This window comes from Mandrillus leucophaeus, unplaced genomic scaffold (assembly GCF_000951045.1).
Source record: "Mandrillus leucophaeus isolate KB7577 unplaced genomic scaffold, Mleu.le_1.0 Scaffold86, whole genome shotgun sequence".
Taxonomy (NCBI): Eukaryota; Metazoa; Chordata; class Mammalia; order Primates; family Cercopithecidae; genus Mandrillus; species Mandrillus leucophaeus.
Window position 1 is genome coordinate 4,821,129 of NW_012109363.1, and position 13,759 is coordinate 4,834,887.

The following is a 13,759-nucleotide window of genomic DNA, read 5'->3' on the forward strand; positions in this document are numbered from 1 at the left end:
CCACAGGGTGGCCATCTGAAGGCCAAGGAGAGAGGTCCCAAGAGACACCAGCCCTGCCATCAACACTGCCAGCCTCCAAACCTGGGAGAAAATTAATTTCTGTTGTTTGAACTACATAGTCTGTGACATTTTATTACAGTAGCCTTACAAACTAATACATTACCCTTCGTCTAAGAAAGTAGAGACCATTAAAAAATAATAATGGTATATGTATATACACACACATAAAGTTTCGATTTTTAAGTTGTAGAATAAGCCAAAGAAAAATTAAAAACTGGCTATAGGGAGAAGGGAGGAGACAGGAGAGAATGTGAATTCAAGCTAGACTTCATTAAGTGTACTGTTTTTTAGTTTTGATTGTGGGACCATTTAAATGTTCTGCCTGACTATGAAACAAAATTAAAGTTAGGAGAAAGAGAGCAACCTCTAAAAAGCGAAAGCAAAATTTGACAAAGTAATCTTACTACATCAAGTTGGTGGCTTAACCTTATTAAGAATTTTTTCAAACCTAGAAATTTGAATATAAGGGGGATAAGTCTTTTTTTTTTTTTTTTTTCTTTTCTTTTTTTTTTTTTTGAGATGGAGTCTCGTTCTGTCACCCAGGCTCAAGTGCAGTGGTGTAATCTCGGCTCACTGCAAGCTCCGCCTCCCGGGTTCATGCCATTCTCCTGCCTCAGCCTCCCAAGTAGCTGGGACTACAGGCGCACGCCGCCATGCCCAGCTAATTTTTGTATTTTTTAGTAGAGACTGGGTTTCACCATGTTAGCCAGGATGATCTCGATCTCCTGACCTCATGATCCGCCCGCCTCAGCCTCCCAAAGTGCTGGGATTACAGGCGTGAGCCACCGCACCTGGCCCTATAAGGGGAATAAATCTTAAGGATAAAAATAACTGCAAAGAAATTATAAACAGTATGAAACACTCAATAGAAGCACTCAATTTAGAATAAAACAAATAAGCAATTTTTCCCATCATTAAGAATCATTCACTAAGAGACAAAAGATACATTTTTAAGTCCAAGAAATTTAAAACTTTGTAAGACTAAATTTGACTTGGAAATAAGAGTAGAAATTGGAATTGTTCAGCTCTATCCACTGATAAAGCTTTAAATTCATGAGCATCCCTGGTGCATAGATTGTCATTAGACTTACCAGTTAAAAGGGATTAGCGTCCCTTGGTGAAATGACTGCTGTCAGATTTACAACAACAAATTTAAAAAGTGAGCCTGGCTGGGTCTGTACCAGAGTACAAGGAAGGATGCTAAATAAAACTACTGGTGTCGTGTTAGCGGACACAAAACCATCTTCAAGGGGCTTCCACTGACCAAATATGACCATCAGCATTGCAAAGCGTTGAAGTAGTACAATCATGAAATAATGCGTAAGTTTATTACTTTTTTTAAGTAATGGACACTTCAGAAGCTTGCTAGGATACCCACTCATTTTTCTGATAACAGGAAAATAAAATAACAAATAGTTGATGAGGGAAACGTTGTTTATAGAAGAATTCCAGCTAATAAAAAAATGCTCAACAAAGCTGCTAAAACATTTGATAAAAGGCTGATGTGACATCATAGTAACAATCAACAGAGGAAGGAAACACCATATAGAATGGGAGAAGATATTACAACTACAAACCATACATCTGATAAGGGGTTTATAGCCAAAATATGTAAGAAACTCAAACAGCTCAATAGCAAGAACACACCAATTGAAAAATGGGCAAAGGTCCAGAATAGACATTTCTCAAAAGACATGCAAATGGCTAACATCACTAATCATCAGGGAAATGCAAATTAAAACCACAGTGAGATATCACTAGCTATTATCAAACAGGTGAAAGATTACAAGCATTGGAGAGGATATGGAGAAGAGGGAACCCTTTGTACACTGTTGGTAAGAATGTAAATTGCTACAGCTTGTTTTGATTGGCAAAGTCAACTAAAAATATAGAACTGAACCTCTAAACAAAATGTTTTATTTGGGAAAATGTAATTGCAGTTTGGGGCATACACAGACTGAGGTGGTCTTTGATATGTCCTAAGAACAAAGAAAGTTGGGGCTTTGAGTGGAAAGAGAAATGTTCCATATTATTTAGAAAGAAAACTCACTGGCCCTACGCAAAGTTTTGGGGAGCTGGTAAACTCTGATTGGTGAGTGATGGTGGTAGTTAAATTTAGTCTTACAGTCCCAAGTGCTTTTTTCCTCCTGGTCTCTGGACTCCAGTTGTTTATGACACGGTAACTCCAAATAATCCATTTTCACAAGACATTATGGGAAACAGTATGGGGGTTCCTCAAAAAGTTAAAAATAGAACTACCATATGATCCAGCAAATCCCACTTCTGGGTATGTATCCAAAGGAAATGAAATCAGTTTATCAAAGAACGATAACCAAGTTACAGATTCAGGCTAAGTATCCATCAACAGATGAATGAGTAAAGAAAAAATATGTGTGTACACACACAACAAAATGCTGTTCAGCGTTAAAGAAATCCTGTCATTTTGACAGCATAGAAGGATAGAAGGACATTATGTTAAGTAAAATAGCCCAGGCACAGAGAGACAAGAAGATCTCACATGTGGAATCTTTAAACAAACAAACAAAAAACTTACAGAAGCTAAAAATAGAATGGTGGTTGTCAGGAGGGCTAGTGGGTTGAGTGGTGGGGGAAGAGGAGATGTTGGTTCAAGGGTACAAAGTTTCAGTTAGACAGGATGAGTAAGTTCTGGAGATGTATTACACAGCATGGTGACTAGGAAATAATAATGTATATGTGAAAATTGCTAAGAGATGACACTGTAAGTGTTCTTACCATAAAATGATTATGTGAAGTGGTGGAGATGTTAGTTTAATCATGTCCCAATGTATACATATGTCAAAACATCTCATCCACCATATTATATGCAAGTTTTAATTTGTTGGTTATACAATTGTATTCAAATTTGTCCATCGAAACTGAATCTAATCAAGCTTCTAGATCTAATTGCCAATTTATAGGACATGGAGGAACATAGACACACTGACCGTAGTGAGCCAAATCTAGGACTTGGCTAATTCTGTAGGAAAGATGCCTCAATTTACTCACCAAATAAATGTCAAGGGAAGTAAAAGAAGGAGCTATAGTATAAAAGAGACTAAAAGACATTAATCCAATGGTACGTGTGGAGATCTTATTGGGATCCTGATTAGAACAATTGTTTTAGGGAAAAAAAAAAATTATGGGCCAAGGGAGAAATTTGAACTTTGAGGAGATACTGGGGAAAATTGCCATCATGGTTTTTGTGTTTTGTTGAATTACGTTTTGTTTTTTGTTTTGTTTGAACAGAGTCTCACTCTGTCGCCCAGGCTGGAGTGCAGTGGCACGATCTTGGCTCACTGCAACCTCCTCCTCCCAGGTTCAAGTGATTCTCCTGCCTCAGCCTCCCGAGTAGCTGGTACTACAGGCATGCACCGCCATGCTCAGCTAATTTTTGTATTTTTAGTTAAAGACGGGGTTTCATCATGTTGGCCTGGCGGGTCTCAAACCCTGACCTCAGGTGATCTGCTCCCCCCAGGCCTTCCAAAGTGCTGGGATTACAGACATGAACCTCTGTCCCCTGCATACATTTTAAATTTTGCGATCATTCTGTATACACACACTGTTCTAAGAGGTAAGGCAGAGAGATCCCAAGTACCCTTTTCCTAGCTAGTTTCCCCCAATTGTGACATCTTGCAAAACCATAGTTCAGTGTCACAGCCAAGATATTGATACAGCCAAGATCCAGAGAGCTCTCCCATGGCCTTTTGTAGCTACATCCACTTCCTACTCATAACCCCGCCTCATCCCCTGGCAACCACGAATTTTTCTCCATTCCTACAGTTTTGTCATTTCGAAAAGGTTACCCTAATGGAGTCATGTACTGTGTAACTCTGGGACTGGCTTTTCACTCAGCATAATTCTCTGGAGATTTGTCCGGGTTGTTATGTGTATCAGTAGTTTTTTTTATTGTTGAACCGTATTTGCAATTGTCTCTAAAAGAAAAAGAACCTTTAACTCTTCAAGACACTGCAGGATTTTCCGATGAAATGATGTGTAACGTCTGGGATTTGCTTTGAACTAATCTGGGGTTAGGAGAATAAAAGTGAATCATGATTTCTATATGCTAGTAATTGTTGAAGTTAGCTGATGGGTACATAGGGTTCAGTAAACTATTCTCTGTACTTTTTGGGTGTTTGAAATTTTCCATTAGACAAAGTTAAAAATATAGCAGTATGAACCCTTTATTAGAAAGAGGGAGTTAACTGCAAGAGCTAAAATTGGACCCAGCAGATAAGTAAGCACCGGGGCAGGCAAGTGTGTGCTTGATCACTGTAAGCTTTCCTATATGGTGTGATTTGTTGCCATGTCTATGAATTTTTTTTTTTTTTTTTTTTTTTTGGAGACGAAGTCTTTGTCTGTCACCCATGTGGAGTGCAGTGGCTCGATCTCAGCTCGCTGCAGCCTCCGCCTCCCAGGCTCAAGTGATTCTCCTGCTTCAAGCTTCACTAGTAGCTGGGAGTACAGGGCCCACCACCACACCCAGCTAATTTTTGTATTTTTGGTAGAGATGAGATTTCATCATGTTGCCCAGGCTGGTCTTGAATTCCTGAGCTCAAGCAATCCATCCACCTCGGCCTCCCAAAGTGTTGGGATTAAAGGCATGAGCCACCGGGCCGGCCTGAATTATTTTTAAATAATTTTAAAGCTATTCTCTGAAAATAATTTAAAGAAGTCTTAATTATGCAAATAAGACAAAAGATAAACATTTACTTCTGCTTCCTGACCTCCTTCACTGTGTGAGAAGAGGAATCAGTGATTTTGGAGTAAATAGAATTGCTTTAGGGACAGTCCCTTCAGTTGTTCTTTGGCTTTTCTAAGCCATAATCCACCGTAACCATTTCTTAATCAAATGGCTTTCCCCAGGGGTTCCAACCATATACAACTTCTTCGTTATTACACTATCAGCAAGGCTTTTGTACTGTGGTAAATTCACATTTTGATAAGTTTCTGGCCTTTGCTGATGAAATCTTCTTATGACTAAGATCAGCTCTGCCAGATATGTTTTCAGGACAGACAGACCTGAGGTGCTTTAATTGTTGTTTTTTTTTGGCGGGGGAGGTGGTGGTAAAATACTTTTGTTGGCCCATGACCATGAAAAAACAGAAATTTAGTCTTTCAATCACATTGAGCAAATTTTATGTAAGCTTAACTGTACTTCTTTGACCATTCATTCATTCATTCATATTTGTGGAGTAGCCACTGTGTGCTTGGCACTGTTGTAGATCCAGGGACATGATTTCCAAAATCATGAGAAGAGGGGATCTTTTTTTTTTTTTAAACCCATATATCAGAAGCTAATCTGGTGTTATAATCTGGTGGCATTGCCCAGTGTGTTAACTGACCACACTGGGTCTATGCCGCATAGTAATATTAATAGCATAATTTAATATTAAAAAATAAAAGTATATGAAGTAATCGATATGTTCATTAGCTTGACTTAATCATTCCACAATGCATACATATATTGAAACATGGTGTTGTATGCCATACGTATATTCAATTTTTGTCAATTAAAATTTTTTTTTCTGTTTTTTAAAAAGAGTCACTGTGTTGCCCAGGCTGGAGTGCAATGGTGCGATCATAATTCAGCTGCAGCCTCAACCTCCTGTGTTCAAGCAGTCCTGCTTTAGCTTCCTGAGGAGCTAGGACTACATGGGTGTGCCACCACACCTGGCTTAAAAAAAAAAAAAGTGTTGATATTTTTCCTCATATTCACTCTCAAGTAATGGAAAAGAATTTGAGAGAACAAGATAGCTTTTACCATGGGTCAGGCCCTACGTTAACCAGCTGTATCACATGTCAGCTCATTTAATACTCAGCTTTATGAGGGGTGTGCTGTTGTGACTCCTGCTTTGCAGAGGAGGAGAATGAGGTACAGAAAGTTGACTTGCCCAGGGTTATAAAGTAGTTAAGTAACAGAGTCAGGACTTTAACCCAAAGTGTCTGCCACCAGAGGCGAATTTTTTTTTTAATTTTTTTTCCAACTTATCTGTGAGCCTCAAGTTAAGATTTTTCTTTTCTCTTGGCTTTCAGGTTCATTGACCAAGCCAGCATTTCCCCAACTGTTCCACGGAATGTCAACAGATGTTCCATGAAAAAAATATTTACTGGAAAAATATTTAACCCAGCACTTTCCTAATGTGTATAGAGATTATTTATACTGTGGACTTCTCAGAGAATTTCATGTTAAATGTACACTGTAAATCACCAGGAGGAACATTCATCTTGTACAGTTCTAAAATTATTTTTCTGTGGAATGTTTTGTTTTCACAGGATATCTATAGATTTCTCAGGGAGCACATAGTTTTGTGCCATTTCTGTACTCTTGAATCTCACCATTAGTTTCACCTAAATATGCTGTGCTGTCACCCAAATGACCTTTCTTAAATTTAAGATCAAACGTTGACACTCCCAAAGTCACCATGCAGTGAGCCCTCATTGCTTTCATTCAAGTCACTGTGACAAGGGCTCTGCTCCTGTCACTTCTGCATGGATCCACGGGCCATGTCTTGCTGCATGTAGCCCTGCACGTGTAGCTGCGCTGTCTCACTTTGAGTTCAGGCACGTGGCATTCCCCTCTTTGAAAAGCCTTTCTGCATCGTCCCCATAATAGGCCAAAACAGCCCTTGCTTCTTTGAGATTTGACTTAGACATTACATTTTCCGTGGAGCCGATCTTGAACACCTCCTGCAGGCTGGGTACCCATCTTCTCAGTTCACATAGCCTGTCATGGTGCGATGGTGCGTGTGCATGGTAACTCCTTTCCTTTACACCAGCAGCTCCTTGAAGAACACATCCTCTTTGCTTCTAGATCCCACACCTGGCAAGTTATTACCTCTCACACAGCAGTCTCAATAAATGTGTGAATGAATTCCACTTTCTGGATTTTTTTTTTTTTTTGAGATGGAGTCTTGCTCTGTTGCCAAGCTGGAGTGCAGTGGCGCGATCTCGGGTCATTGCAACTTCTACCTCCCTAGTTCAAGCAATTCTTCTGCCTCAGCCTCCTGAGTAGCTGGGACTACAAATGTGCACCACCATGCCCAGTTAATTTTTGTATTTTTAGTAGAGACGGTTTTCACCATGTTGGCCAGGATGGTCTCGATCTCCTGAGCTCATGATCTGCCCACCTTGGCCTCCCAAAGTGCTGGGATTACAGGCGTGAGCCACCACACCTGGCCTGTGTTGTTAATATGTTTTGTGTTGTCCCTAAATTCTGGTTCTCTTCAACATTATCACATTGAATATATCTCATTCCTTTTGCCCATAGCAGTCTGTCTTTCTAATATTTCAGTACAGCATTTCCCTGAAGTCTTCCATATGAAACTTTTTTAAAAACATAAAACGTTGTTTCTTAGTTACTGACATGGCGCTGAGAATTGAATGTAATACTCCATTCTGGATATATTAAGCGACTTTTAATTTTTATGGAAACCTACATTTTCCATCAACTAATGTCAGACCTTTGTCTTCCATCTTCTGCTTGTGCTTGTTAAAATCCATTTTGTTTTGACTGAATCTTGATTAAATCATCTGTTGTTTGAATCTGCAGATTCAGCTAGCTTTGTGTTTTCTTCATATTTTACATACACACCTACTGTTTCTTCATCCAGACCTAGGAGCATAAAGCAGTCTCCCATAGCTTGCAGTATGTAACTCACACTAGGTTAATCCTGAGTCATCATAACTGTGTGCTGCTTACAAATATCTCATGACGTTACATTCATGTAGTTAGTTCTAAAGCATCTCATATATTTTTTCATTTATCCAGCCCTTGTTTTGGCAAGTGCCTTGTGGAAATGTAGAAAGCTACCATACAATTTATAAACCGAATCCTGCTTTGTAGTTTATTTGACTTTGTGGAAGTTACCTGACTTCCTACCCTCGATTTAGATGCTTACAATTTTAAATGAAATATAAGAGTGATCTATTCAATAAAGCACTGTATAAACAATAATTAGAGATATTATAGAAGTTGAAGGGTCAGGCTGGGTGTTATGGCTCACACTTGTAATCCCAGCACTTTGGGAGGCCAAGGCAGGAGGATCGCTTGAGCTCAGGAATTTGAGGCAAGCCTGGGCAACATGGTGAGACCCCATCTCTACCAAAAATACAAAATAAAAAGCCGGTCGTGGTGGTGTGCACCTGTGGTCGCAGCTACTTGGGAGGCTGATGGGAGGATTGATTGAGCAGGGGGGCAGAAGTTGCAGTGAGCCGAGATTGTGCCACTGCACTCCAGCCTGGATGACAGAGGGAGACCTTGTCTGAAAAAATAATAATAATAACTAGTTAAAGGATCAAAATTTTACGTGGTGCTACATCTTTCGCAATTGCAATGTTTTAATGCATTTTCTCAGGTTTTAAAAAGTTGCAGAAAGAAGAAAGGAAAGGGAAAGAAAAGTGTTCAGAAATCTTTATATGGGGAAAGAGACATTGCTTCTAAGAAGCCCCTCCTCAGTCCTATTCCTGAGCTGCCTGAAGTCTCTGAGATGACACCTTCAGTTCCAAGCATCCGAAGACTGGGTTCAGGTATCCTCACCTTTTCCTGGTAGTTATGTTTTATCTTTTCTCGTCACCTTCTTCGTTGCTATTTTACTTTTTTCACTTTTTTCCCATTCACTATGTAAAGAGTACGTAAATTTAAAAAGCAACGTTTCCTCACATTACCATGAGCATTTCTAGTGGAGGAAAGAGAGTCACTTTTAACTTGTAGGTGGCTTAGACCCTTTTCAGAATCTGATGGAAACTCTGGATCCTTTCCCCAGGAAAACCAAGACACAAGATTTTGCTTATAATATCAGTAATAATTTCTGTGCATCCTGTTTCCTTTTGCTTTTTAAAGCATTTTGTGAAAATAAATTCCATTTGGTGGTGTAGTCCATCGTTGAAAGTGAACGAGAGCTGGATGCAGTGAACGAGAGCTGGGGCACCTGCCTGTGATCCCAACCATTTGAGAGCCTAAGGCGGAAGGATTGCTTGAGCTCAGGAGTTTGAGGCCAGCCTGGGCAACCTAGCAAGACCCTGTCTTTAAAGAACAAGGAACAAAAAATGTGAACGAGGTTATGGTTCAGTAATATGTATACCTTATATGAGTTAAGGATGTTTTGTTAGAGTTGGCACTACTGAGCGTTTTCTAAAAATAATACATATAAATTGAGCTTGATTACCTTGAAAGTTATTTTATTATCAAGTCAGTTGATATATGGGGTAGATAAAAAATGGAATTGTTTCTGGTTTCTAATGCCCAAATTTTAAACGGACTGGATCTTGATGAAAATAATAAGGATTTTTTTTTTTTTTTTAATTTTTAGTAGAGATAGGGTGTCCCTGTGTTGCCCAGGCTGGTCTCGAACTCCTGGGCTCAAGCAGTCTTCCTGCCTCAGCCTCCCAAAGTACTGAGATTACAGACACGAGCCACGCTGTCTTGCCTGAAAATGATAATATGTGTCCACTTGGTGTGTTGATTTGTATAGAATCATTTTTTAAATGACTACCTTTGTCAATCATCAGATATTTGTAGCCTGCCTCCTATTTGCAGAATACCATACAAGATTAATAATAGACTTGAGGATGAATGAGGTACATGCCACCATAGACTCTTGGCTTCTGCGTCCTGCTTAACATTAGGGTAGCGCAGGAGTTTAAATAAACAGCCACCCCTCTGTCGCACGTGTCCTGGCACACACTCTTCTCCTGCCATGCTTTCTCACAGGCTGTGTTGCGACAGGGCATCCGCCACTCTACCTCTTTTTAATCTGACCTAATGTTGCTTATCTTCCAAGATTTTGCTGTACTGTCTGTTTTTCCAGGAATACTCTGCAACATACTTCCATCACCTGGTTTTATGATGATCTATTTTCTGTGTTCCCCTGTTCCCTAAAACTTCAGTCTCCTTGAGAGTGGAAACTAAGTCTTATTTTCATTACATCTCTGGTTCTAACAGGAGTTTTTCAAAAGATTTTTAAACAGTGATTGTAGTAAAATTTTCCATCTTGCATCCTATTAGAGAATTTATTTTTAAAAATACCTAAAGCATTTTTTATCTGTAACCAGTGGTATCACCTGCTACATGGATTTAAAGCAATTCAGCTCCTTCCTTCCTTTATCTCTTTCTCCTTTCCTATCTCCCTATATCTCCTTTACCTTCCTTCTCTAGTATGTTGGATTTTATGCGAAATATATATCTTTTTGTTAGTTAGTTAGTTTGTTTTTTGAGATGGAGTCTCACTCTGTCGCCCAGGCTGGAGTGCAGTGGCTCAGTGTTGGCTCACTGCAACCTCCACCTCCTGGGTTCCAGCAATTCTCCTGCCTCAGCCTCCCAGGTAACTGGGACTACAAGCACGTACCACCACGCCTGGCTAATTTTGTATTTTTAGTAGAGACAGGGTTTCACAATGTTGGCCAGGCTGGTCTCAAACTCCTGACCTCAGGTAATATGCCTGCCTCGGCCTCCCAAAGTGCTGGGATTACAGGTGTGAGTCACTGTGCCCGGCCATAAATATCAATTTTTAAAGCTGTCTAAAGAACCCAACTAACATTGGTTGGCATTGAGTGGACACTGATCTGTTTAGTCTGTAGCTTTAAGTGACATAATTTTAAGTACCTTAGTCATGGATATATTTTTAAATGGAAACATTGATTTTTTTAGACTTGTGGCTCACCTTATGTTTTATAAATCTTTTAGTTTTTATTTTGTTTAAAATACTTTATTCATTTGACTGACCACTGAAAAACATCATCTGAGGTAACAAAGATTGCATCTAATTGTTCTAAGATTTAGAACTCATAAAGCCTGAACTCATGTGGGCTGTGTTACCAATTTGATGATGGTTTTTCCACCTCTGATGTGCCAGAAACACATGAAAGGCTGCCCATGTGTATCTTCCTGGAGGATATTTAGTCAAAGGCTGAGGAATTAAGGGTTAATTTTTATAATATTGAAACAAACATGGTTCTGCTTGAGAGTACAGTGCACTTTATAGTAATTTTTAACAAAGGGCATGAGACCTGAGTGTCTTCAGGCATGCTGTTTTAGCTCGTAAGTCCTCAAATACCCCCAGAATTCCACATTTTCCCTCCCGTGTTTCGGAGGATACCTTGGTAGAAAGTTTCAGAAGCATAATGTTGCCCATTTGCAGTCATTCATTTTCAGGGAAATGGGAAATGTCGCTGCCTCGTGCTAATGGACCCTGTAGCATGGGAAGGGTGTTAGAATGCAGGAAGCAGTTTCAGATGGCGTTCTCACTTTCATGGTTTTAGTTTTATATGCTTTATTAATTCATGCGTTGAATACCTATTTTCTTAACCTGTGGATCATGGGAGAACTAAGAGAGGAGGAGGAGGATGACAGATGGGCAAGTACAGTGTAACATTTGTGGGTCTTGTGAATGCTTAAAACACAAAAACAAAGCAGGGCACCTGATTATTTAATAAATGTAAAGTTCATTCCCATTGTTACTTTTTAATTCGATTGAAACCTATTTACATGCCCATAGGTTATTTCAACTCAAATGGCAAACTGGAAGAAGTGAAGGCTCCTAAAAATCCAGTGAAAAGAAAGGATCTTTTGCCTCACGACCCAGATTTGCATATGCATCAAGGCTTTGATAAATATGATGTGTCTGAATTTTGCTCTTATATGAAAAGTTCCTCATCGGTTGTCTATGCTACTTCTGATGAAGATCCAAATACAAATATAATGAACATTAATGAAAATAAAAATATTCCAAAAGCAAAAACTAAGTCAGAAAGTGAAAATGAACCAGAAGCTGGAGCTGACAGTCCTGCTTCTTGTGCTTCTGTACCTGAAGAACATGTGGCATCAGATAGTCCCAAACCTGCTCTGACCCTGCAACAGGGTCAAGAATTTGCTGCTGCTGCTCGTCAAAATGCAGAAAACCTTTGTCAAATCTTGAAAATTTCACCAGATCTAAACATAAAGTGTAAAAGAAAGGATGACTTCTTAGTAGCTGCAGAAGGAAAACTACAATGCAATCGTTTAATGCCTAACTCTCAAAAAGACTGTCATTGCTTAGGAGATGTCTTAATTGAAAATATGAAAGAATCTAACAGCCAAAGTGAGGATTTGGGAAGAAAACCCATGGAAAGTAGCAGTGTTAAGAGTTGCAGAGACAGGAAAGATAGAAGACGCTCCATGTATTATTCTGATGGTCAAAGTTTACATTTGGAAAAAAAGGGCAATCACACACCCTCCTCCAATGTGGGCAGCTCTGTAGAAATTAGTGTAGAAAATTCTGAACTGTTTAAAGATTTGTCTGATGCCATTGAGCAAACCTTTCGGAGGAGAAATAGTGAAACCAAAGTGCGACGTAGCACAAGGCTACAGAAAGATTTGGAAAACGAAGGGCTTGTATGGATTTCACTTCCACTTCCTTCCACTTCCCAAAAAGCCAAAAGAAGAACAATATGTACATTTGACAGCAGTGGATTTGAAAGTATGTCTCCCAGAAAAGAAACTGTGTCCTCCAGACAAAAGCCACAGATGGCACCTCCCGTCTCAGATCAAGAAAACAGCCAGGGCCCTGCTGCTGGTTCTTCTGATGAACCTGGTAAGAGGAGGAAGAGCTTTTGTATATCTACACTTGCAAATACTAAAGCCACTTCCCAGTTCAAAGGCTACCGGAGAAGATCCTCTCTTAATGGGAAGGGAGAGAGCTCTCTGACTGCCTTGGAAAGGATTGAGCATAATGGAGAAAGAAAGCAGTAATTGACATTTCCTGCAGAGTCTGTGGCAAGATGGAAAGTAACCATCTATGCTGAAATGATCTGTCTAGTTCCCATTCTCTGTTCAACCTCGGTGTTTCAAAAGTTGCTAATAAATAAACTCATTTGAGTTGAACCTACTTTTATGTAGAAATAAATAAGTTTCTTCACCATTCAGATAGAAAACATTCTATTAAATATATTCGTCTTTCCTCAGAGAGTAAATGCTTTATTACTATTTCGCTAAAGGGGTTGTTTTTAGGCCCAACAAGACATCTCTCAATTTTTAGACTTTTTTTCAGTATATATATTTTTAAGTACATATTTACCACTGAAATTTTAGACTCTGTTGTTAGAAGCATCTTTTAGAATTGGCTAATTTTATCTGGATAAGAGGTTTGTTTTTTGTTTTTGTTTTTGATTTTCCCCCACAAAAGACAAATTGATAGAATTAATGGAACTTTATTAAAATTGAAGGAAATATAAACTTTAAGACTTAAAGCAGGTGAGATATGTATTTTTCTTTAAATAGGAAAAAAAAAAACCTGGCTATGAATTTTAACTGACAGAAGTTGAAATTACAAAACTTGTTTTCCTTTTGGTTAAATTTAAGAGAAGCTTTGATGGTTTGTTTTATCTGTCCCAAATGAGATTTTTATTTTAATAGTTTAAATCCTAAACAAGAAATTTCAGAAAATTCTTTCAGTAACCACAGTCTTATAAATTCATCACTATAAATGAATATATAATTTAGAAATAACTCTGATATGAAACTATTCATTCCTTCAAATAAGATTCCTGTATGTTTTGTTGTGTGTGTGTGTGTGTGTGAGAGGATTGGTTTTGTGGGGTTTTTTTTTTTTTTTTTTATTGAGACAGAGTCTCACTCTGTTGCCCAGGCTGGAGTCCATTGGCTTTATATCTTCAAATATCTTCACTTCTCACGTTAGCTTTTTTT

General features: G+C 38.9%; 1 protein-coding gene across 2 annotated transcripts in view; it reads left to right on the plus strand.

Annotated features, from left to right (window-relative positions):
- Positions 1–12,971, plus strand: part of CDCA2 (cell division cycle associated 2) — a 50,055-nt gene extending 37,084 nt beyond the window's left edge. The window contains exons 14-15 of one of the 2 annotated variants that reach the window (XM_011968843.1): positions 8,436–8,607; positions 11,574–12,971. In XM_011968843.1, coding sequence (XP_011824233.1) covers positions 8,436–8,607; positions 11,574–12,805 — 1,404 coding nt within the window. In that variant the 3' untranslated portion in view covers positions 12,806–12,971. Of the gene's footprint in view, positions 1–8,435; positions 8,627–11,573 lie in introns of both variants that reach the window. The other variant, XM_011968844.1, reaches the window with a different exon arrangement.
- Positions 12,972–13,759: the final 788 nt, after the last annotated feature.